Below are 27,441 nucleotides of genomic sequence, written 5' to 3' on the forward strand. Positions count from 1 at the left end.
CCTTAGTTCCTTTGTTATGTCTCTGTTTTAGTTTGGTCAGGGCGTGAGTTGGGGTGGGCATTCTATGTGTTTGTTCTATGTTTTGTATTTCTGGTTTTGGCCTGGTATGGTTCCCAATCAGAGGCAGCTGTCTATCGTTGGACACACTCAGCCGCCGCCGCTCAGCTTTCACTGCCTCCAGTTCTTCCTTGGGGCTTCCAGTATCTCCTCCCAAGCCCAGGAGTCCAGAACCCTCTGCTCCATGTTACCACGCTGCTTGGTCCTTTTTTTGGTGGGTAGTTCTGTATCAGGGACAGCTGTCTGTCGTTGTCTCTGATTGAGAACCATACGAAGGTAGCTCTTGCCCACATGGGTTTTGATGGGTAGTTCTGTAACGGTTCTCCTCCTCTTCTGATGAGGAGTATGAAATATCGGACCAATGCGCAGTGTGGTAAGTGTTCGTCATTTTATTCAACTGAACTGAACACTACAATATAAAGTAAACAAAAATAACAACCGAAACAGTTCCGTCTGGTAACGAATACAAAGACAGAAAACAACTACCCACAACCCATAGTGGGAAAACAGGCTGCCTAAGTATGGTTGGAGGCAGTGAAAGCTGAGCGGCGGCGGCTGAGTGTGTCCTATGCCTGCGCTGCGCCCGTGCAGGGCGAATGTGGGCATTGAGCCTAAGGGAGAGGTGCGAGTGGTATGCACCAGATCTCCAGTGCTCACCCACAGCCTGGTTCAACCTGTGCCTGCACTCTGGAGGGTCCGGGCTAAAGTGGTCATCCAGCTTGGAGGAGTGGTGCCAAGGCTGCGCACCAGAGCTCCAGTGCTCCTCCACAGCCCGGTCCATCCGGTGCCTCCACCATGCACCAGGCCTCCTGTAGGTCTCCCCAGCCTGGTGGGTCCTGTGGCAGCCCCACGCACCAGGCTGTCTCTCCGTCTCCTTCCTCCAGGTTCTCCCGCCTGTCCGGCGCTTCCAGTGTCTCCCTCCTGTCCGGAGCTGCCAGAGCCGCCGTCAGTCAGGAGCTGCCGGAGCCGCCCGTCAGTCAGGAGCTGCCGGAGCCGCCCGTCAGTCATGAGCTGCCGGAGCCGCCCGTCAGTCATGAGCTGCCGGAGCCGCCCGTCAGTCAGGAGCTGCCGGAGCCGCCTGTCAGTCAGGAGCTGCCGGAGCCGCCCGTCAGTCATGAGCCTCCTGTAGATCTCCCCAGCCTGGTGGGTCCTGTGGCAGCCCCACGCACCAGGCTGTCTCTCCGTCTCCTTCCTCCAGGTTCTCCCGCCTGTCCGGCGCTTCCAGTGTCTCCCTCCTGTCCGGAGCTGCCAGAGCCGCCGTCAGTCAGGAGCTGCCGGAGCCGCCCGTCAGTCAGGAGCTGCCGGAGCCGCCCGTCAGTCATGAGCTGCCGGAGCCGCCCGTCAGTCCGGAGCTGCCGGAGCCGCCCTTCACTCCGGCACCGCCAGAGTCTCCTGCCTGTCCGGCGCTGCCGGAGTCTCCCGTCTATTCGGGGCCTGCTGCAAGGGTCCCCAGTCCGAGGTTGACGGCGAGGGTCGCCGCTCCTAAGGCGCCACATAAGTGGGCCAAAACTATGGCGGACAGATGCCCACCCAGACCCTCCCCTATGGGTTTGGTCAGGGCGTGAGTTGGGGTGGGCATTCTATGTTTTTGTTCTATGTTTTGTATTTCTGGTTTTGGCCTGGTATGGTTCCCAATCAGAGGCAGCGGCCTGTTTTCCCACTATGGGTTGTGGGTAGTTGTTTTCTGTCTTTGTATTCGTTACCAGACGGAACTGTTTCGGTTGTTCTTTTTGTTACTTTGTATTGTAGTGTTCAGTTCACACACATACAATTATCTGTAAAGTCCCTCAGTTGAGCAGTGAATTTCAAATACAGATTCAACCACAAAGAACAGGGAGGTTTTCCAATGCCTTGCAAAGAAGGGCACCTATTTGTAGATGGGTAAAAAAATAATAAAAATAAAGCAGACATTGAATATCCCTTTGAGTATGGTGAAGTTATTAATTACACATTGGGTGGTGTATCAATACACCCAGTCATTACAAAGATACAGGAGTCCTTCCTAACTTAGTTTGCCTGGGAGGAGGGAAACCACTCAGGGATTTCACCATGAGGCAAATAGTGACTTTAAAACAGTATAGTCAAGCATAGCGGTGGCTGCATCATGTTTTGGGTATGCTTATAATTGTTAGTAATTCTTATAATTTTTCAGGATAAAAAAATCAACAGAATGGAGCTAAGCACAGGCAAAATCCTAGAGGAAAACCTGGTTCAGTCTGATTAATTCACCTTTCAACGGGACAATACACTAAAACACAAGGCCAAATCTACACTGGAGTTGCTTATTCAAGAACACAGTGAATGTTCCTGAGTGGCCTCTGTACACCTCTGTAGATATTCCATAAAAGAAATTGCAGTTTCCAGCTACTACAGTCATTTACAACATTAACAATGTCTACACTGTATTTCTGATCAATTTGATGTTATTTTAGTGGACAAAAAATGTGCTTTTCTTCAAAAAACAAGGACATGTCAAAGTGATCTCAAACTTTTGAACGGTAGTGTAATTCTGCAAGACTTATATTTTGACTCTCTCCCCCCACCTGACTGATATGTTCTCACTCTCAGTTGTTAATATCATTGTGGCAGTGCGTGTGAGAGAGAAAAAGCACTGTGCAGCCCCATCATTACTTGCCTCAACAGGTAAAGTAGTTGTTGTTGGCAACAACAAAGTCAGCTAAAGTAAAAAGTGTATGAATGTGAATAAACTTTGATATGTTAGAATGAACCTGAATAACTATTAAGCTTTCTCAAATCAAATCAAATCAAATCAAATCAAATTTTATTTGTCACATACACATGGTTAGCAGATGTTAATGCGAGTGTAGCGAAATGCTTGTGCTTCTAGTTCCGACAATGCAGTAATAACAAGTAATCTAACTAACAATTCCAAAACTACTGTCTTGTACACAGTGTAAGGGGATAAAGAATATGTACATAAGGATTTATGAATGAGTGATGGTACAGAGCAGCATAGGCAAGATACAGTAGATGGTATCGGGTACAGTATGTACAAATGAGATGAGTATGTAAACAAAGTGGCATAGTATAGTATAAAGTGGCTAGTGATACATGTATTACATAAGGATACCGTCGATGATATAGAGTACAGTATATACGTATGCATATGAGATGAATAATGTAGGGTAAGTAACATTTATATAAGGTAGCATTGTTTAAAGTGGCTAGTGATATATTTACATCATTTCCCATCAATTCCCATTATTAAAGTGGCTGGAGTTGAGTCAGTGTCAGTGTGTTGGCAGCAGCCACTCAGTGTTCTCCTGGCTAGTAGCTAGTTAGTTTTACATTTACAGTTCAGTCATTTTTAGCTGTGTTATGTTTTATCTAACTAGCTAATGCTGGGTAATTCTGTGAAAACTGATAGTGAATGTTTTAAAGTCAGGAATACTTGCTAAGTATTAAAGTATTAATATTTGCACAATCACTGTCTTAGTCTTCATCGTAGGGTCAGCAAGTCTCACCAGTCAAGAAGAGAAAAAAGAGGACATACTCATTTTTTAGTAGAACAAATAACTGTAAGTAAGATTCCTGCAACTGCCTGCACACTACCCCTGGCTAACTAGCCCGCAAATGTGAGTGCTTTCAGCTTAGATTTCCTTAACTTCATCACAGTGATTATGGGTCATGAAGGTTTGTCCCATGTGTCAAGACTTTGTTTGGTGCTATCATCATGATTATGGCAGGAGAGTGACAGCCATTAACAGACAGACAGGCAGAGGGAAAGAGAGAACCAAAAGGTAAGATAGTGAGAAGTGCCTCTCCAAGCCCATAGAACTCATAGACTGATGATCTGTCATAATGTGAAACAATCAGAATTATTATATATGATCTCTGATGAAATGATAACATCTTAAATCTAGAGGGTGTATTGCATGTGTTCACTTCATGCAGGAGAGAGGCAGCCATGATGTTTGTGGGGAGTCTGGTTAGAGCCTGGTAGACCCCACTTTATGTCAAGTGAGTTATATCCTCAGGAATGCCTGCATAGGCCAAGTCCTTTTTAATTTGAACCTTTTCAGTGTTGACAGTCTTTTAGTACATGTTTTATAAATATTAAAGTTACAATGCAGCTGTTTTTTTTTTTATCTCATTCTCAAATTATTTCAGGGTAACAATTTTAAGTACCTTACTGTGATTGTTTTCAATTAAAATGCTCAAAAAGAAGCAAAAGTAGCTTCTTAGCTAAATGCAATTTTACTAGGACTGCCTGGGAGTGGTCTGAGAAAGGGACCTAATTGGAGGAGCCTAATTGAAGGGATGTGTAAACTGAAAATGAACTGTTATTGGCAGAGAGGAGGGCAAACTCTCTTTGTTATTCGACTACTAACTTCAAAGGAGAGAAAAAAATGTATCTGGTCCAAAAAACCCACCCAGCCAAACAAGCTGAAATTTCAGGTATTCTTTTCAAACAGCTCGTACACTAAAAGTGCATTGTCATAATTTCACAGTATTAGTCCAACTTCATAGTGTGGAAATATATATAACACACAGGAAAATGATGTTGTTGACTGCACTGCCCTTTGAATTTTGTAGTCCGGGAACAAGATGGACAAGTCTGCCAAAAGTCGAGTTCGCTGTAAGGATGTCGTTCGTCGCCCATCTTCCATATGGGGCAATGGGCCCATTTATTTTTGTACCATCAGTTATTTTGTACCTTGAACTTTGCCTCCTGCTGCAACGTGCCCATGTGACACGTTATCGTTTTCACAAAGAGACCAGGTAAATAAAGATACACCATTTGAATTTTCTGTGGATCTTACGGTATGTCATATAGATTGTGCTCTATATTGGGAGTTACAAATCTCAGATAAAACATTGTCCGGGAATTTTCCTTCATTCAGCTCCAGTGACATACAAACTGTTTCATTTGAATTTCTAGTTGCCTGGATCACTTATTGCAGAATTTGAAGTCGAATTACATAAAAATCTGATCCTTGCTCAACTGTCTTTCTGCAGTAGGCTATCATTTTTCATCCATTTGGGGGCAGTGTATCCCAATTTAATCGCATCTCCTTTTGCATTTATTTTCAACAACACCCTTCAGTGACCCAATCATGTCTAGTTTGATAAGCCAGCAGTGAAAACTGACACACGAGGCTATATAAGACCATCTCATTGACATTCATTCATACAATATGTCTCTAGACGATATTTCCCTGAATGACATCCAAATATTTGGTTAAAAAAATTGACATATCACCCATGTGTAGCACGACCGAAGTGATTCATGTCCCAATAGAAAACTGGGCATAGGCTGTGAGGAGGCCCTCTGCAACACATTTCCAGGAAAATCTGTTCCAAGCAATCTATTCCCTTTTCAATTGGAAATTGAATGTTGGTAGGCCTACACCTTGAGATTGCCAACGTAATTTTATAAACGAACTGCAAGATTTAGGGTGCTGGCAAGTGAAGGATTTTTCCACCGTTTGTGAAATACAGAGTCCAGTGTTTTGCAATCAAAATAAATGTGGGTGTGGCTTTTGCACATAATGTCTGCCTGCAGAAATGTTACCTTTGTTTAACTAGGCAAGTCAGCTAAGAACAAGTTCTTACTTACAATGACAGCCTAGGAACAAGGCAGCCTGAGCAAGGCAGTAACACCTTGCTCAGTTTGAGAATAACAGATTTTTACTTTGTCAGTTCAGGGATTTGATCTATTAACCTTTTGATTAGTGGCCCAACACGCTAACCACTAGGCTACATGCCATATTGAACTACTCAACCTGGTAACTAACCCCACCTACAGGTTACTGCCAAAATAATGGAAACACTTCAGGAAATGAGGTATACAAAGTATATTGTGTGCTTCGACACAGGTTTGGTTCCATGCTTAGGGTCATCTATAAAAATGCTGGGCAGACCGATTTGGCTACCATGGCTATGCCCCCATAGGATGACAATGCTCCCATACACAGGGTATGAGTGGTCACCGAATGCTTGATGAGCATGAAAACAATCTAAACAATATGCATCCCACTGGGCACAGATGTCAGTTCAAAATGTCACCATGTCATTGGATTTAGGTAAAAAGTGTGGTGATGAAATTCCCTAACGTTAATTACTTTTTTCAAATCCAATCAGTTTTCCACATTGATTCAACATCAAATCTACATTTTTTGGTCAAAATAAAGTGGAAACAACAACTTTAATTCCAATTGACAGCATTTTCAACCACAATTAAAAACACAAAATTATGGAATTTCTCGTGGAAGAATTGTAGGCCCAAGTGGGGGGAAATTTTGGGAAAATGGCGCCGCACAGTTTCCAGAAAACAGTCGCTTTCAAACTAGGGATTTCTTGGCTGATTGAGGTTAAACAGTCATTTTGCTCATAGATTAGGCATGTATGAACTACACATTGACACATCCAGTCCAAGCGGTAGGTTTAAAAATATTTACTTGTCACCAAAGTTACAGAGCATGTCTTTAAGACACTTTATGTTGGTGTTTGATTTATTTTGGCAGTTACCTGTACCATGGCAAGAACTGTTCACAAAAAAACTAGTCGAGTCTCCAGACTTGTTGCAATCGAAAGCCACAACAAAGAGGTTGCAGTGGCAGCTGCTTTATGGTCTCTAGACAAATGTTTATCGTCTGGCATCAAATTACTCTATGTATACTCAGTAACGTTCCTGCTGCTGGTGAAATGCTATTACCATCATTCTCAAATATCATTGAATCATTTTTCAGTATTATCAAGGTAGTCACATACTGTATGTGCACTGTAATCAGTTGATGCTGCCAATGTGCAATGTCTAGTTAATCCTGAAACAGTGGATTTACTAACCCAGAGAAAATTGTTTGCAATGATGTCATTATGAGATTAGTCATTTTACTGATCTCTTACGCTTTGAAATATAATTTGTGAGGGAAAAGCACAATTCATTATGAGCGCAGCTTTGATTGACTGCCTTTTGATGTAACTCACATATAAATACACGGTTTCACTACACTCTTAGAAAACAAAGGGTTCTACATGGAACCCAAAATAGTTCTACCTGCCACCAAAAAGGGTTCTCCTATGGGGACAGCCGCAGAAGCCTTTTGGAACTCTTTTTTCTAAGAGTGTACTGTACTACTTAATTTGTATGAACTAGGCTACAAATGATGAATGTATATATTAAAGGCTTTGGTCTTAACCCTTGCATAATAACTTTAATGCAATATACACTATCAATACAAAATGATGTGGACACCCCTTCAAATTAGTGGAGGCAGCTATTTAACATGGCACTGTCATAGGATGCCACCTTTCTAACAAGACAGTTCGTTAAATTTCTGCCTAGGAGCAACAATGGCTCAGCCATGAGGTGGTAGGCCACACAAGCTCACAGAACGGGACCGCTGATTGCTGAAGCGTGTAGCTCATAAAAATCGTCTGTCCAGTAAAGGGAAAGCTTAATGCTGCAGCATACAATGACATTCTAGACAATTCTGTGCTTCCAACGTTGTGGCAACAGTTTGGGGAAGACCTTTTCCTATTTCAGCATGACAATCCCCTCGTGCAAAAAGTGACGTCCATACAGAAAGGATTTGTTGAGATCAGTGTGAAAGAACTTGACTGGCCTGCACAGAGCCCTTACCTCAACCCCATCGAAAACTTTTGGGATGAATTGGAACGCCGACTGTGAGCCAGGCCTAGTCGCCCAACATCAGTGCCTGACCTCACTAATGCTCTTGAGGCTGAATGGAAGCTGCAGCAATGTTCCAGCATCTAGTGGAAAGCCTTCCCAGAAGAAAGGAAGCTGTTATAGCAGCAAAGGGGAGACCAACTCCATATTAATGCCCATGATTATGGAATGAGATGTTGAACGAGCATACTTTTGGTCATGTAGTGTATGTGTCCCACAAATCTCATTCAACATGCAATCATTAAAAAGATCAGACTTTCTTATATCACCAGACGTATGAATAAAAGTGTCACTGTATCCTTGGATTAGTACTCATGAAATAATCCCACTCCTTTTCCACCAGACATCAAGCCACGTGTGGCATGTTACAGGAAAGACTGGAACCTGTCCTCAATGGCAAGAGGGTTTTCATTTGATTTCAGAGTGTAAACATAATTTAAAAGAGATGTGCAATAAGTCAGAGGTTGTCATGGGAAGAGTTTCTGATTTCAGAACAGTTCCATGTTTGTTCTGATGTGTTGTCGGTTATCTGACATCATCACCACTGATTAACATGCATCTGACCTGCAAACAGATGCCTCTATTTTTCTTATCCAACTGAAAATCATAGCAACAGGGATGAATAAGTCAGACCTTGCATATAACCAAAAAAGAAACATAATCGGTCTGTTCTAGTTTCTGAATGGCATGAGTAGCTACTGTGTGCTTGTTTATTGTGAATAACACTAATCCAGTCCACATACATTTGAGTCAAGGAGTATACTGCTTTTTACATATTCAGTCTTGCTTAATTCACAGGTCTAATCAGTGGGGGAAATTATCATATCCTTTTTTCCTATCAACAGATTACATTACAGTGACACAGTAACACCTGTAACTCACTGGATTCAATGACCATACAATCTTCCCTAATGACTGGCATGAACTCTCCAGGTACTGTAACATAATATCCATCCCTTTTAGTTGCCCAGAGTGTCCCTTTATTGGGTGGACTTTTAATCCATTGCAAAACTCACACTTAGAAACATATTTTCTTATTGACACAGACAGACACATACCAACACACTAAGAAACCCACAACACATACAGCACACAATCACTCACACACTAACTCTACCACACATTATCCTACTGCAGGGGCACCCATTTTCCCAGCCTGGCAGATGTCACTGATGGCTGTGGCAGTTAATCCAAGATCCTGGTTCCTGAGTTTGATACAAGCAGGATTTAGCCATGGCCATGATATCAACACCTGTCAGGATGCTGCAGTGATCTTCCAAACACACACAGAGCAACTGCACAGGAATACTGTACATTTTCGTTCTGCTAAAAGAGGGTAAAGACCTACCCGGAATCCAGATTTGTGGTAAGCTCATGCAGAATTGATGGGTTTGGATGTTTTATGGACATGAATAGTTATTTATTTAATAGTTATTTAATAGTCATATTTATTTTTCTTGTTGTAAGACACCAACAACCTTAGATAAAGTTGTTACTTTATCTAAGGTTGTTGGTGTCTTACAACAAGAAAGGTTTGTTGCCGTAATGTTTGTCATGAAAAAAGGTCTGTATGGTTATATTTCATAATCTAGAAAAATATATTATATTTGTTATATAAATTGTGTTCATTTATTGGATGTAGTAGATGGATATTTATTCAATGCATTTCATATTATGTTTGATACACGTGTACATGATGATAAACAGTGCATGATGTAGACTTTTAAAATATGTTTTTATCTAAAATAACAAAAACAATGTCGTCTGTGTTTAAAGAAATGTACACTATACAGGGAACATTTCAGTCAGTGCAGCAGTCGGAGGTTGATTTACATTTTCATTTGAGTAATTTAGCCAATGCTCTTATAATTCAAAGGATCATGTGGTTATTATTCACATAGTATATTTTTGCTATACGTTTTGATAATCAGTATACTGTCTTGAACATTTAGGTTGGATAATGTGAAAGTGCACACAGACATGAATAGATTTAGATTAAAATGCAAATTAAAGTTAATCAGATAGCCAGTCTGAATAAAACATTGTACATTTAGCATGCTGGTGTACTCATGTTTGCCAAATGAGGAGTGAACATTTCAAGGCATTTATTATGGATTGTCAAAGGCATTTTGCCAGGAGAAAATGTAAATCCAACTAAACGAAGATTGAAACTATGTGAGTTGATTAATAATTATACAATAATAAATAAAAAAAAACATGTTTCTAGAAAGTAAAACACACTATAGAACCTACTTTTGCCATCACAAATCAGTAAACTTATAGAAGCATGTCTTGTCAGCGACTCAGTTATTGACGGTTAATAAGACATCACTAAAGCATGAATTCATAGTTTCATAGAATTAATTTAATAGTGGGTACATTACTTTATGAACAATGTTTAATGGCATGGACCTCTATCAAAACACTTTGCAGCTAGAAAGAAAGTGCTTAGCATTCCTTTGTAAACATCCCATCACATGGCTTCTGCATGTGCTCCTTAATGAGCTATTCTTCTCAACAGCATGAATATGGTTATGTGAGATTGTGTGCACATGTCCTGTTCATCATATTTCCTTGTAGGAATAGACCTAAGCCTCTCAGTGAGCAGAGCTCTACTCACTTCGCATTCAATTGGAATGCAAAGCATGATCTGTGAATCACGTCAGTTAAACAAACAACAGTATCTGAAGTGTTACTTTTAAATCTGAACTTTTGATCAAATTGTTGAACCCGTTATGCTGTCGATGTTACATCATTAAGACATCATATACTGTAACTTCGCTGCTGCCAATCCTGCATGCACGGTAATTGTGTAAACATTATGTATAACTAAATTATTATAGAGGGGCTCACCAAGACTAAACGATTCCTTTGGATATGAGCTGAGAGGCTCAAGTAGAACATCTTTAAGATACATTATTGAACACCTTAAAAATACAGACTAAAAGGCACTGGAGAGGAATACATTTCAAGCAATGCCTGGACAGTGTAAGTAGTTAAACCAATATCGGCCATCAACAGGATTTCATGCTGAATTGGAGACAAGTCTCAACTGTTCAGTGCGGTAGGCTATGTGTTTTATTGGCAAGCACAAGATGTATCAAAAGCCCTTTATTTGTGCATATAACCTCATTTATTCCAATGTGAATCATCCCATCCCAGCCTGTTGATACTGTATGTGTGCGTTGATATGTGAGACAAACAAGAAGTTACCTTGCTGCTGTACCTTTTTTTGTATATGCTTCATGAACATGTCAACCTGAAGGGTCATTTTGCTGCCTATCATTTACAGGATTCAACAAATATTAAAGTACAAAATGTTGCAAGCTTGTTTTGCAACTAATTTAGAAACTCGAACAAACTGTCCATATCACACCCAATCACTCAATACATGAAGCTGTATTATATAATATGACTCGTACCTCAGAGTCATAATGTTGTTGAATTATACGCCTTGGTTTTGTGAGCCCCGAGTTCCACCTAAAAATATTCGCTTGAAAATAATAGTGCATCTGGTTAGCACTCAAACATGTCATTTACCAGTTTTACCTCAGATAAATGTTTTCAATGGCTTCATTTTAGAAGACAATCCAAAGCCAAAAGAGGAAATTAATGAAAGAAGGGTTGACCTATGGCGCCATTATGAAACCTGCATTATTAACAACAGGGGTGTTTATCAACAGTATGTTAGCACCTGGGAGCTGTTCTATGCCGAGACATAAGTTCAGTTCTTTCTGTAAGCTTGACAGCTTGGAGCAATGTCTGGAGTGACTTTGTCAGCTACAGTATAATTATAATATTCTCATGGCAGACTGCACATATGCACTCTTCACACTTTCAGGGGAAAAAAAAGATGTCTAGACGAGATGTCTTCAGAGGGGTTGGGTTAAATGCAGAAGACACAATTCAGTTGAATGCATTCAGATGTACAACTGAGTAGTTATCCCCCTTTCCCTTTCAATGTTCACTTTGATAAGGCCTGCCTTACTATATTTTTATTTTTTGCATATTTAATCTGCTCTGTTTTCCAATGTTTTTTTTATTGGATGTCTTGAATGATTTATAAAAAATGATCCTCTAAATGTCTTGCCATACACCTACGTTAATGTACTGTACATCCATCATACAAGTGATATAGTGATGTCTTTACTTGATATCTCTCCTTCATAAAAGATCCTGACATCCTTTCATGTTTCTTGCACATGAGTAATGGGGAAGACAGGCAGTAAAGTCCTGAGAGAGATGTCTATGGATGGAGTTCAGCCTCAGCAGGTAACGGCTTATACACAACATTACACACACTCACACATACTTACACTGACACCACACCACAACACACATACTACATACGCCCACACACACACAACACATGCACACATGCATACTGATGCCACACACACGTGCACACGCACACACATACTTTCACACTCACCACATACTGCACTCTACTGTCTTTTATATATTCTGTTGCCTAGTCACTTAACCTCTACCTACAGTATATGTACATAGCTACCGCAATTGCCTCATACATCGACTCCACACTGGTACTCCCTGTATATAGACATGTTATTTTTACTCATTATTGTTATTCATTATTCACTCTGTATTATTTGATTTTTAAAAAAAACATCTTTATCTTTAACTGTGCATTGTTGGAAAGGGACCTGTATGTCTCACTGTTGTTTACGAAGCACGTGACAAATACAATTTGATTTGACTTCCTTAATGGGAGACTGCAGGTCATGTGTGTGTATGCGCTGGAGCTTATCTGATTGTGCGCCGCTTACTCACCACAACTCTGTCCAAATGGGACAGCTGCTTGTTCCACAGCCATCAGCTGATTATGCAACCAGGATCAACTCCAGCTAACATGTTCTTTCTCTCTGTAGCATTAGTCCTATGTATATCAGAATACATTACTGGGCCTCCAATAGTTCACAGCCTTCCACAGCTAATAAAACAGGCATAATCTAGCTGAATGTAGAAATACAGAATGATTCACTTCAAATGTGATGAAACTTAAGTCCCCTCTATGAAAGAGATGGTAATCGCTGAGGAAGACACGTTTTTGATATCGATTATTATATAAGTTCTACCTTTTTCTAAACCTTGAGAAGTGCTTGAAATCTTTGATTTCTGCTTACTCTCTTAGGAAAGCTCATTCCCTGTTTGATCAAATCAGATCAAAACAATTCTATATTTAATTAAAACATCCAATCCATTTAAACATTAAAGGAAAGGTTAAACAATTACAAATACATTTAAATAGATACAACCAGGTAAACATGAATTCCTAATTGATTACAAGCACATTCATTATTTTATTGATTATTGAGTCTAATGCAAACACAAACTCCATTAATTCTCCCCCATCTCCCCCCAGCAGGCTCAGGCCCACAATTGGCCCACTGACACCCGATACAATGATCTTAGACCTGAGCCACATGAAGAAATCAATTAATGAATCATAGCCATGGAACACATATTCTATGCAAAGTTGTACTTTAAAGGATGCAGCCCATGTGTACAGTGTGTGTGTTGCGTGACTGTTAGCTATGGGAAATAGCAAGAGAATTGTATTCCTTCCTAGACTGTCTCAGTCAGTGTCCTCTGTTAACATATTAGTCCACTGGAGCGCTCTAACTTTGTGTGCCCATGTGATTTTCCTTGTCAACTCATGTTTCTGCTAAAGGTGCCTCATAAGGCCAACATGCCCTCCTCCTGTAAGGGTTGAGTAGACACCATGTTTTTCAGAAGGGACTTGGTAGGTCCCAAAAGTGGTGCAAACGGGACTGAAGTGAACTGATTTGTGGGGGATTAGAGATTAAGATTTCCCCTCCCGCTGAGATGGGCTTTAGTGGAGTAAATCTGTGGATTATGATGTCAGAGGCCCGTGGTTGTCGGAGAGGAAATGTTATTGTCAGAGGGGTGCCGATGGCCAGGATTATGGAATTGTCAGTGAGGAGATATAGGAATGGGAAGCCATGTCTGTGCCATACCCCTGTACAGTAAAACCTCCAGGGAAGAACATCAACCACTATTGGAATTTGTGAGTTGTCTCTCCACGATGCTGAGTGCATTGTTCAGATGCTGATTCAGTGAGAGAAAGATAGTTTTATTATATTTTGCCTACCTTTTAAAGCATCAAGTGGTAAGTAGTCTTGGTTGTGATTGCTATCTAAATTGTGTATGTAGATCAGCAAGTTAGCTCACTAATGTTATGAAAGTACATTTGCCATATTATCAAACCCTTCATTTCTCAGCATCTCTTAGCATTCTAAAGGCCCATCCCTAACCGTGCGCGCGCGCGTGTGTGTGTGTGTGTGTTTTAGCCTTCCCCGGCTGCTGCTATAGAGGGGCTCACCAAGACCAAGAAGATGAAGGTGAAGTGGACTCAGCTGGGCATGGTGTTCTTCCTGTTGCTCTCTCTGGTCATGACAGGATGCTTCCTCTGGCAGTACCAGATCCCAAAGTTACTGCCAAGTAAGGCTCACTCCCTGCATTCAACCTTGTTCAAGAAAACATAGAACCAAAGTAAAAACAATGGCAGGACATGAAGCAATTCAACATATTATACAGTGAACAGCGTTGATTCACTCTAAACACTTCAGCCTGTCAATCTCTTGTGGCTTTGTTATATTGTATCTGAGGTAAATGGGTTAAGATTAATCAGAGCTTATAATTATACCAGTAGCTCCTGCTTCCCCTGCATTAACGTTGACTCATACAATAGGTGATTTTGCACACAAAGAACCTGTAGAAATCAAGGAGGAAGTCCATTGTTTCAGGGAAAAAGGTTCCAACACACATGGCAGTTCTTGCTTCAGAATGAATTTATTTGCCTGAGACCCATATGAGGCTAACCACTAGGCAAAAACTGGTTGAATCAACTTTGTTTCCACCTAATTTCAACCCCAAAACCCAAAGTGATGACGTTGAATCAACGTGAAAAACTAATTATATTTGCAAAAGTCATCATTGTGAGGGCATTTTGTATTTATTTCACCAAACTTTTAACCTAAATTCAATGACATGGTGACATGTTTTGCTGATTTAACATTGAATTCACAATAGTTGACAACTAAACCAAATGTAAATCAAAACTAGACATTGAACTAACGTCTGTGTCCTGTGTCTGAGGTGTGATCTGAAATCCAATTAGCTGTTTTCTGTGGGTGGTGAATAGATTAGAATGTTAAAGACAGACTGTGCTCACAGGGAACCAACCTACTGGAGTGCTGAAGGTGTGATCAGCCAGAGATGCTACTGTACTGCATTTTCCTCCTGTAACAATAGGGGTCCCATTAAGATGCCACATCTGTACTTTCTCCTTTATTTCTTCTTTGCTAAAAGTTTCTGTTGCAACAATTTGAGAAAGTAATATTATGGGGACATATAAAATGTAATCAATGGTTCAAATTTAGCGGTCTTTAGTTGCATTCTTTAACTGAAGGGCTGCTTCTTACACATGTATTAATTCAGTAGCACACCATGCCTGTATGATCTGGTACTGGATCAGAACATACTCTAGGCCTAGGGGCCTGTTTACTATAGTAATTCTATGAACTATAAAGACTAGATCAAATACTGTGTAGTTAGTTAAATGAAAGTCTCCTTTAACTGATCATTCAAAATTCATAGTGTGTTCAGAATGAATCACCTTCATGGCACTTAATTTCCCCTTCTTCTGTCTCTCTGCCAGATGAGAGCATGGGAGGCAATGCCAAATCAGAACGAATGTGCCCACGCTTCCCTGAGCCTCTCCCCCTTGAGCACCCTATCCCTACTCTGAAAGAGGCACTGGAAAAGGTAAGAGCTCCCTTGGGCCATTCACAGACTATCCACATTATGCTCATGTCCAACTAAGAACAGGGAACATGTGTTAGTGATGCTTGACAACAGTTGCCTGGACATGAGGGGCTGTATTAACATGCAGAGAAATATAATTGATAAAGAAAGTGTCCTTTTGCATGAAGCCTCTGGCAACAGATGTGGACGTGACCAGTTCCTGGATTGATATTATTCAGTCAGTGAAGGGCATTTGACAACAGTCCTATCGGTCCCAGCACATCTCCATACAGATGTAGGATCTTAATTTGATCACCCAGTTGCAGGAGAACTTTACTGCAATGCAGGACATTTTAAACTTGTAGTGTATTTTATGTTTAAAAAGTGTTTTCATTACCACTTAGAAATTTCAGACCTGATTTTTGCTTAAAAAAAAATATTCAATCACTACAAAAATGTCCATTAATTATAATCCACCCAATAATTCACATTTCCTGTTGCTGCAGGATTGTTCTCCTGCTGTAGCAAACTGTCTCAAATTGAGAATCTGTACAGCAATCTGCTGTACAGCAGCAGTCTGTTATGGATGAGATTACATTTCCATTGGACATTAACAATGTCCTCAGAATGATAAAAACACATTACAACTCCTTATATCTTTTATACAGAACAGAAGATTGACCATGTAAAAACAGAGTATCTCAGCATCTGCCAAACCTTGACATTGAAATCACTTCCATCACAACAAATCAATAGGCAGTATTTTTGTCCACAGAGTGCCTTCAAATCTTTCATACCCAACTTTGAACTTTTGAACTTCTTGTTTACTGAAACTACTGTAGAACTATGAATATTATTCGATATACAGTAAATACTGATATGTTCTCACTCAGGTGGACACACTGCTGCGCCAAATCATCAATCCTACTAGTCTTCCTTCTTTGTCGGCCATTGTGATTTTCAACAACACCGTTCTGTGGACTGGTAACTTTGGCAAGAGGAACAGAAGTGACCCACTCTCAGCTCCTCCCAATGAGTACACCATATACAGGCGAGCAGCATAGATCTCAGGGCTTTTTTGGGCCCTAAAGGGGATGACAAAGCCAGGTCTGTTTATGACTCAAATCATCACATGGTTAAGACTCCTACAACGTTGAAGCTTGTGGTGTTGATGATAAGCACCCTTAGCCCTTTCTTATGCATTTCTCGATTCAGGGACATGCGTGTAGTTCTGTTGTCCATATGTATGACGTACTACAGTACGTGCTCAGAGCATGTGAATTTCCCATCAGTCGAAGCTGCCTTACTGCTCTTAAAAAAGGCCTAAATGTAACATGTCAATCAGCCTCTGATACAGTTAGCCACTACACCACTATGGAGTCTTTTAGCACCATGGGTCCTGTAGCTGTGGGTATTCTCACTTCAGAGTACAGCTGTCATTACTGACCAACAGAAGTCTGCATTCCCTGATGCTCAACTTCCAGTTATGTGTATTTTGCTAACTCTAACCATATGTGGTAGATAAATAATGCAGGCTTTTCAGTCTTTTGTGTGGTATTGTACAGGCTTGTGCAGGGATTTTTATGTAACTGCGCCAATCATTCTATTCTCTTGCCGATAGAGATACTGTCATAGCGTTTATTGTTGAAACACCTACAATCCGAGGGGAAGTGACATTCAGGGGAAGTAACATTGAGAGGAAGAGGGAAAATAACATTGCTATGTATCAAAGTATAGGTACAATTTCTCACCCTGGTTACACTCATACAATACCATTCAAACGTTTGGGGTCACTTAGAAATCCCCTTCTTTTTGAAAGAAAAACTTTTTTTTTTAAATAACCATTAAAATAACATCAAATTGATCAGAAATACAGTGTAGACATTGATAATGTTGTAAATGACTATTGTAGCTGAAAACGGCAGATTATTTATGGAATATCTACATAGGTGTACAGAGGCCCATTATCAGCAACCATCACTCCTGTGTTCCAATGGCACATTGTATTAGCTAATCCAAGTTGATAATTTTAAAAGGCTAATTGATCATTAGAAAACCCTTTTGCAATTATGTTAGAACAGTTGAAAATGGTTGTTCTGATTAAAGAAGCAATAAAACGTGCCTTCTTTAGACTAGTTGAGTATCTGGAGCATCAGCATTTGTGGGTTCAATTAAAGGCTCAAAATGGCCAGAAACAAAGAACTGTCTTCTGAAACTCGTAAGTCTATTCTTGTTCTGAGAAATGAAGGTACTCCATGCGAGAAATTGCCAAGAAACTGAAGATCTCATACAACGCTGTGTACTATTCCCTTCACAGAACAGCACAAACTGTCTCTAACCAGAATAGAAAGAGGAGTGGGAGGCCTCGGTGCACAACTGAGCAAGAGGACAAGTATATTAGAGAGTCTAGTTTGAGAAACAGATGCCTTACAAATCCTCAACTGGCAGCTTCATTAAATATTACCCGCAAAACTCCAGTCTCAAGGTCAACAGTGAAGATGCGACTCCGGGATGCTGACCTTCTAGGCAGAGTTCCTCTGTCAAGTGTCTGTGTTCTTTTGCCCATCTTAATATTTTCTTTTTATTGGCCCGTCTGAGATATGGCTTTTTCTTTGCAACTCTGCCTAGAAGGCCAGCATCCCGGAGTCGCCTCTACACTGTTGACGTTGAGACTGGTGTTTTGTGGATACTATTTAATGAAGCTGCTAGTTGAGGACTTGTGAGGCGTCTTTCTCAAACTAGACACTCAAATGTACTTGTCCTCTTGCACAGTTGTAAAATTTGGCAGCAAGGCAATACCCCCAAGCACACATCAAATTCCACAAAGAAATGGTTACATTTTGCAATGGCCACAGATGAAGGGTATCAAATATTTTCAAAGTTTCTGTCTGGAGGAATGGTCTAAAATCCCTCCCAATGTGTTCTCCAGTCTCATAAAACATTTTAGAAAAAGGCCCAGTGGTGTTATTCTCACAATGGAAGGGTGCTGGAGTTTTGAAAACAGGGGTACCAATAATGTTGACCCCTATCTTTTTGAGAAAAACTAGTTCTCTGAGCAATTGTATTTGTATAAAATAACAATTTCCCCATTTATATACATATTTTATTTAACAGTATTATATTACTTAATTTATAGTATTTTTTGTTAATATTAGGCTCAAGGCTGCCAATAATTTTGGTCATGACTATCATGAGGGGGTAGAGCATCATGATACAGTCACTGAGAATGATAGCGGATAATATTGCTACTCCTATTTGCCATCTCTTCAATCTAAGCTTACAAAAAAGTGTGTGTCCTCAGGCCTTGAGGAAGCAAAAGTTCTGATACCCAAGAATAGTAAAGCACCCTTACTGGCTCAAATATCCGACCAATCAACCTATTACCAACCCTTAGTAAACATTTGGGAAAAAATGTGTTTGACCAGATACAATGCTATTTTACAGTAAATAAATTAACGGACTTTCAGGGAAGGGCATTCAACCTGCACTGCACTTGCACAAATGACTGATGATTGGCTGAGAGAAATTGATAATAAAAAGATTGTAGGAGCTGCTTTGTTAGACTTCAGTGCAGCTTTTGACATTATCGATCGTGGAAAAAGGTATGTTATGGCTTTACACCCCCTTCTATATTGTGGATTGAGAGTTACCTGCCTAACATAACACAGAGGATAATAATGACCTGTGTCACGTTGGTATGAAGGGTCGGGATGCAGGCGCAGGAATGCGTAATAGTTTTTTTATTATACCCCAAATTACAAACATAAGTAAATTACCTTTGAATTCGTCCCAGTGTAAAGGCGACGAAGACCGAACAAACACTATACAGAACACAGGGTTGAAACCCAAACAAAAGAGCGAGGAGTAACTCGAATAAATAACACAAGCGCACAATGATTAACACACGGGACGAAACCCGTAATCATCTGCGCAATACACAATGTCACGAAAGCCAAAACACACAGCGCAGGTACTCACACGAACCAACGGACATTGTAACAATAATCGTCAGGACAATGGTAAACCAAGGACACACTTATACAATTACTATTCACTGGGAATATGGGGCCAGGTGTGTGTAATGAAAGTTCCGGATGGATCGTGACAACCTGCCGCTGGCTCTGAGTAAAGTCACAAATCAAAGCTGAGAAGTCTGCTTCCTGATGGACTCCTGTGATTTAGGGGGTATACACTATCTTTAAATCTATGGAGGGTTGGAGGTGTTTCTATGGAATACTAATAAGCCATCGGGCATCCGGCGTTGCCGTTCATTCGAGATCATTGAAAGCTGTTACTGTATACTGCGTATGTTGCGCTCTCGTTGCGTCACGTCCAAAGGCAGCGTTAAAGCACAAGTATAGCAGAGGTTATATTTTTTACGGTTGAGGAGTGCATTCATTCTATCTTGTGAATTGAAATATAGAGAAATAAAATAGATTTTGGTTGCATGTGGCCTCCACTAGACACCAGTGGCTATTTTACTAAGATTTATGAAGTCAAGAAGCTACTAGCTAGCAGAAACTCTAGCTAGCTACATTGACTATATTCACAATGTAAACAAAAGCCACATGTAATTAGAGGATCATTTAGTACACCCACTAGCAACATTTTAAGAGTACTTGCGAAAAACTGGACCAAAGCTATTGTACTCACACACAATTGATGAATATGGTACAGTACAGTAGGGAAAGACAGAATAAAGATACTCATCCCCTTTTCTCCTCCGCTCTGGGAAAGACAGAATAAAGATACTCATCCCCTTTTCTCCTCCGCTCTCAAAACAATGCACTCTGGCAACGCTTATAGTGGACTTGAAGTATTATGTGAACACTGCTGTAATTTTTCTGATCTGTGGTATGTTGCCATTTCAGCAATGAGTTTGAGCCTGAAATTGGCTTGAAAATGTGCCACCGGGATTCAATCTGAGAAGTGTTGTTGACAAGCCCATTGCACAATCTACAATTCATAGGCAATTTACTGATGTTTGTGGAGATCATATTCACAGTAAACTGTGTGTATATCGGTTTAAGCGTAAATTACTTGTAAAAGTCGAGTGCAGTGCTATTGCCAGCAATGCGCCTTTGATTGAATACTAACCTATGTCTTTAACTATGTATGGGCTATTCAGTCATTATGTTTTCATCTGTCTTGAGTGTTGTCAGCACGGGCCTTAAATAGATATGTAGCATGATGTTGTAATTTCAAACTCCAAACCCCTTAATGTCTGGAGTGTGATACAGAAATGTCTGGGCTATGAGGCAGAGAAAACGTTGTGAGGTTAAAAGCCTGAGTGTAGAAAGGTTTGGAGAGTGCATGTGAAAATGAAAGGATGTTAGGGTAAGCTCATCCTCTGAAAGGAAGAAAAGTACTCTATTAATTTGTGTGTGCTTGTCTTACTAATTGTTGAAATTATAAAAAAAAAAAAAGTTTGGGGCAGAAATCAGGGTGATACAGTAGTAGTCAATTCCTGTTTGATGCCCTACAGGATTGCCAGCCTTTCCAAGATCTTCCCAACGCTGATGCTATACAGGCTGTGGGATGATGGGAAGATAACCTCTCTGGATGACCCTCTGGAGAAATATGTGGATAACTTCACCATTAAAAACCCTCTGGGCAAGTCACGGGACTCTGAGCTCAAGTACGTGACAGACGGCCTGATCTTCCTGGATAGTGGAGAGGTTCAGATCCGCTCCTCCTCTGTCACTCTGCGCAGGATGGCCAGCCAGCTCTCAGGTAAGATACAAACCTCATACTCCGCCCCTCCCACCCGGGATTGGAACTCATGTCATGCCGACCCATTCAAATACTATCAGGTGGAACAAGTTATGTGCCTAATGTACTCAGCTACAATGTTGAACAGTATCATGCTATTATTAGCAAAATATAAATTTTAATGTGATGTTCATGATCCTATTTATTGATTAAATTCAAATGCCACCACACCGCAAACTCTGGTCAGTCACCTCTAAGCAGGTTGCTGAATTGCCTTCTGAGGTGGTAAACACGTCTGATGTAACAGAAACGGTTTAGATTATCACTGCATCTGCTTATCATCAGAAATAGATCATGCGAAGGGCTAAGGGACAATGAGTCACACTCATTGATGGGCAACACCGAATTGAAAAAAAAAACTACAATACCTTGCTTTCAAACAGGTTTGATTTGATTATGTCAATATGAGGTTCACACTTTGATCATTGAGGCATGATGGTCAAACAATAATTCATAGAGGAGAGGATTCAATGTTTTAGACCAGACATTGACACGGAATTCTGAGCTGTACATTTAATTAAATGATCAGAGACAGTCCAAACAGATGACATGTTAGAGTAACATTTGAGGACCCTGTTTCGGTTCAAATTAATTGCAATTGGCTTGAGCTTCATTTAACATAGTAGCTAAATGAATGCATTTTCTTTTCTTTAGACGTAAACACTAACGATGTTGTGTTTTGTCAACTGCAGGTCTACCCAGAAGACTAAGAGCCACTAACCTGCTGTGGAAGGGGAAAACACAGGCTGCAGTGAATCTGCTGCAAGATGATGTCCTTGTTGCAGACCCTGGCACCAAGTAAGACCTTAGTCATTCCCATCATTCCCAGAATTATAATCATTCAAATGTTGTGTGTGTCCTTGTGCCATTTAAAACTCACTCAATATTTGCCTTTTGTAATATAATGGAACCTACAGTTGAAGTCGGAAGTTTACATACACCTTGGCAAAATATTTAAACTCAGTTGTTCACAAATCCGTACATTTAGTCCTAGTAAAAATTACCTGTCAGAATGTGAAATGTCAGAATAATAGTAGAGAGAATTATTTATTTCAGATTTTATTTATTTCATCACATTTCCAGTGGGTCAGAAGTTTACATAAACTCAATTAGTATTTGGTAGCATTGCCTTTAAATTGTTTAACTTGGGTCAAATGTTTTGGGTAGCCTTTCAAAAGCTTCCCACAATAAGTTGGGTGAATTTTGGCCCATTCCTCCTGACAAAGCTGGTGTAACTGAGTCAGGTTTGTAGGCCTCGTTCCTTGCATATGTTTTTTCAGTTCTAACCACACATTTTCTATAGGATTATAGGACCTTGACTTTGTTGTACTTAAGCCATTTTGCCACAACTTTGGAAGTATGCTTGGGGTCATTGTCCATTTGGAAGACCCATTTGCGATCAAGCTTTAACTTCCTGACTGATGTCTTGAGATGTTGCTTCAATATATCCACATAATTTTCCTTTCCTCATGATGCCATCTATTTTATGAAGTGCACCAGTAACTCCTGTAGCAAAGCACCCCCACAACATGATGCTGCCACCCCCGTGCTTCACGGTTGGGATGGTGTTCTTCGGCTTGCAAGCCTCCCCCTTTTTCCTCCAAATATAACGATGGTCATTATGGCCAAACAGTTCTATTTTTGTTTCATCAGACCAAAGGACATTTCTCCAAAAAGTACGATCTTTGTCCCTGTGTGCAGTTGCAAATTGGCTTTTTTTATGCCGGTTTTGGAGCAGTGGCTTCTTCCTTGCTGAGCGGCCTTTCAGGTTATGTCGATATAGGACTCGTTTTATTGTGGATATAGATGCTTTTGTACCTGTTTCCTCCAGCATCTTCACAAGGTCCTTTGCTGTTGTTCTGGGTTGTTCTTGATTTGCACTTTTGTACCAAAGTACGTTCATCTCTAGGAGACAGAACACGTCTCCTTCCTGAGCGGTATGACGGCTGCGTGGTCCCATGGTGTTTTTACTTGCGTACTATTGTTTGTACAGATGAACGTGGTACCTTCAGGCATTTGGAAATTGCTCCCAAGGATGAACCAGACTTGTGGAGGTCTACATTTTTTTTGAGGACTTGGCTGATTTCTTTAGATTCTCCCATGATGCCAAGCAAAGAGGTACTGCATTTGAAGGTAGGCCTTGAAATACATCCACAGGTTCACCTCCAATTGACTCAAACGATGTCAATTAGCCTACCAGAAGCTTCTAAAGCCATAACATCATTTTCTGGAATTTTCCAAGCTGATTAAAGGCACAGTCAACTTAGTGTATGTAAACTTCTGACCCACTGGAACTGTGAGACAGTGAATTATAAGTGAAACAATCTGTCTGTAAATAATTGTTGGAAAAATGACTTGTGTCATGCACAAAGTAGATGTCCTAACCAACTTGCCAAAGCTATAGTTTGTTCACAAGAAATATGTGGAGTGGTTGAAAAACTAGTTTTAATGACTCCGACCTAAGTGTATGTAATCTTCCGCCTTCAACTTCAATTTGCTTCACTCATTTGGATATAAATAGATGGCTCAGGTGTTTAATTACGTCACCCCTGTGGGCTGCATTGACCCTTCAGTCAATGCAGGGTCAATGCAGCAACACAGTGACTTCCCACTCTGCTGCTCTGTGTTTTGCAGATGCCACTACAGTAACCTAGCCTTTTCCTTACTGGCCCACGTCATGGCTGAGAAGGTGGTGGGCCTGGACTACCAGCGCTGGATCAATGATAACATCCTGGACCGGCTGGGGATGGAGGACACAGGCTTTGACTACACCCCAGGGATCCAAAGCCAGATGGCTGTGGGCGTCTACTCCAGTGGCCAGCCAGCCCCTCTGTATGACCTGGGTTGGTACCGCCCCTCAGGCCAGATGTTCTCCACTGCCGCTGACCTTGCCAAGCTGGCCATGATGCTGCTGGGGGCCTACCACCGCAAGCTCCTGGAGCCCGACACCCTGAAGATCATGCTGACCCCGCTGTACCGCTGTGATAAGGACTACTTTGCCAACCGCACCGGGACGCCTTGGGAGGTGAATGAGCAGCTGGGCTACGAGGTGCTGCGTAAAGACGGAGACCTGGATGGCTACTCAGCCACCTTCTCACTGGTGCCCAGGCTCAAGCTGGGCCTGGTGGTGCTGATGGCTGGCACCAGACCTCAGAACCAGGAGGTGGTGGCCAAGGCTTACAGTCACATCATACCCGCCATGGAGAGGGTGTTCCGGGAGGCCAAAAAGATCCTCATCCCTCCCCCTATTCCAGACCCTTACATAGGCTTCTTCACTTATGGAAACATCACCTTCTATGAGATCAAAGCTGGGGCAGACGGTGTTCTGATCATGCAGCAGTTTGGTCCCCAGATTGAGGACCTGATCCCAGAGAGATATCGGACAATCAAGCTGAACTACCTGGTAGACAGGGTGTTCAGGGTGGTATTTGAGAAGGAGTACCCCTGTGTTTTGCGGGTCAGCACTGCCTCAGTCTCCCTTGAGGCCCAAGACGGGCAGCTCTTTAACTTTTATGTGTTTGACAAGCGTGGTCTGTCCCCTGGCTTCGATGCACCAGGACTGAATACATACAATGTGATCCGGATAGCCCGTAGGCCGACTTTCTCAAACTAACTGAACTCATACAACTGAAAAGGCACATGTACATGTTGAATGAAGGTCCTTTTTTGGGTCTGTAGCCTATATTTAATAGGGATACTCTGAAATTAAAGAAAACATTGCTGTCAGACAGTGAGTAGTCTGTATCATGATGAATTGCAAAAGAAGGCACACAGACAGATTTTTTTTTTTTTTTTACCCATTGACGTCAACGTTTTTGATTTCTGTGTCAAATAATGGCATTGCAAATATTCATCCTTTTTATACATTTGATAACCTGACCTTAAACATACACTACATGACCAAAGGTATGTGGACACCTGCTTGTCGAAGATCTCATTCCAAAATCATGGGCTATAACATGGAGTTGGTCCCCTCTTTGCTACTATAACAGCCTCCACTCGTCTGAGAAGGCTTTCCAATAGATGTTGGAACATTGCTGCAGGGACATGCCACAAAAGCATTAGTGAGGTTGAGCACTGATGTTTGGCAATTAGGCCTGGCTCGCATTGGGCATTCCAATTCATCCCAAAGGCGTTCGATAGGGTTGAGGTCAGGGCTCTGTGTAGGCCAGTCAAGTTCTTCCACACCGATCTCGAAAAACCATTTCTGTACGGACCTTGCTTTGTGCATGGTGGCATTAGCATGCTGAAATAGGAAAGGGCCTTCCTCAAAGTTATACAGTACCAGTCAAAAGTTTGGAGACACGTACTCAAGGGTTTTTCTTTATTTTTACCATTTTCTACATTGTAGAATAATAGTGAAAACATCAAAACTATGATATAACACATATGGAATCATGTAGTAACCAAAATAGTGTTAAACAAATAAAAATATATTTTAGATTTTAGATTCTTCAAAGTAGCCACCTTTTGCCTTGATGACAGCTTTGCACACTCTTGGCATTCTCTCAACCAGCTTCATGAGATAGTCACCTGGAATGCTTTCCCAACAGTCTTGAAGGAGTTCCCACATATGCTGAACACTTGCTGGCTGATTTTCCTTTACTCTACAGTCCAATTCATCCCAAACCATATCAATTAGGTTGAGGTTGGGTGTTTGTGGAGGCCAGGTCATCTGATGCAGCACTCATCACTCTCCTTCTTGATCAAATAGCCCTTACACAGCCTGAAGGTGTGTTTTGGGTCATTGTCCTGTTGAAACACAAATAGTCCCATTAAGCGCAAAGCAGATGGGATGATGTATCGCTGCAGAATGCTGTGGTAGCTATGCTGGTTAAGTGTGCCTTGAATTTTGAATAAGTCATAGACAGTGTCACCAACACCAACAAAGCAGCCCCACACCATCACACCTCCTCCTTCATGCTTCACGGTGGGAACTACACATGCAGAGATCATCCGCTCACCTGTCTCACGAAGACACGGCGGTTGGAACAAAAAATATCTAATTTTGACTCATTAGACCAAAGGACAGATTTCCACCGGTCTAATGTCCATTGCTCATGTTTCTTGGCCAAAGCAAGTCACTTCTTCTTATTGGTGTCCTTTAGTAGTGTTGTCTTTGCAGCAATTCGACCATGAAGGCCAGATTTACGCAGTCTCCGCTGAACAGTTGATGTTGAGATGTGTCTGTTACTTTAACTCTGTGAACCATTTATTTGGGCTGCAATCTGAGGTGCAGTTAATTGCCGATTTCTGATTCTGGTAACTCTAATGAACTTATCCTCTGCCACAGAGGTAACTCTGGGTTTTCCTTTCCTGTGGAAGTCCTCATGAGAGCGAGTTTCAGCATAGCGCTTGATGATTTTTGCTACTGCATTTGAAGAAACTTTCAGTTCTTGACATTTTCCGCATTGACTGATCAGTAATGATGGACTGTCGTTTCTCTTTGCTTATTTGAGCTGTTCTTACCATAATATGGACTTGATCTTTTTCTTTCATACACCAACCCTACCTTGTCACAACTCAACTGATTGGCTCAAACGCATTAAGAAGGAAAGAAATTCCACAAATTATCTTTTAAAAAGGCACACCTGTTAATTTAAATGCATTCCAATGTCAAGAGTGTGCAAAGATGTCATCAAGGCGAAGGGTGGCTTCTTTAAAGAATCTCAAATATAAAATATATTTTGATTTGTTTAACACTTTTTTGGTTACTACATGATTCCATATTGTGTTATTTCATAGCTTTGATGTCTTCACTATTATTCTACAATGTAGCGAATAGTAAAAAAAAATAAGAAAAATCCTTGAGTGAGTAGGTTGTCCAAACTTTTGACTAGAACTGTATAGTGCATTATATTGTACAGATGTCGTATTTTAATTTGAGCCAGTTTGCTACAGCAGGAAAATAATTTAATATAATTATGTGGATTATAATTAATGGATTTGTTTGAGAGAGGTTGATACATTTTTCATTAGGGAAAATCAAGTCTGACATTTTAAAGTGTAAGTTACAAACTTCTGCTTTTTAAACCTGGAATACATAAGTTTCTTATCAACAAAAGAGTGACCAAATTAAGATCCTACATCTGTACACCTTTTACAGTTTTCTTTTTACCTTTATTTAACTAGGCAAGTCAGTTAAAGTACAATTTCTTATTTTCAAGGAC

At 40.9% G+C, this 27,441-nt stretch overlaps 1 protein-coding gene across 1 annotated transcript; it reads left to right on the plus strand.

The window, feature by feature from the left end:
* Window positions 1–20,610: 20,610 nt before the first annotated feature.
* Window positions 20,611–25,269, plus strand: LOC110493241 (putative beta-lactamase-like 1). Its single transcript, XM_036948354.1, has 4 exons — window positions 20,611–20,836; window positions 20,985–21,232; window positions 21,964–22,069; window positions 23,906–25,269. Exons 1-4 carry the CDS (start codon window positions 20,829–20,831, stop codon window positions 24,882–24,884), a joined length of 1,341 nt encoding a protein of 446 aa, XP_036804249.1. The 5' UTR covers window positions 20,611–20,828; the 3' UTR covers window positions 24,885–25,269.
* The last annotated feature ends 2,172 nt before the right edge of the window (window positions 25,270–27,441 follow it).

This window comes from Oncorhynchus mykiss, chromosome 17, assembly GCF_013265735.2.
Source record: "Oncorhynchus mykiss isolate Arlee chromosome 17, USDA_OmykA_1.1, whole genome shotgun sequence".
NCBI lineage: Eukaryota > Metazoa > Chordata > Actinopteri > Salmoniformes > Salmonidae > Oncorhynchus > Oncorhynchus mykiss.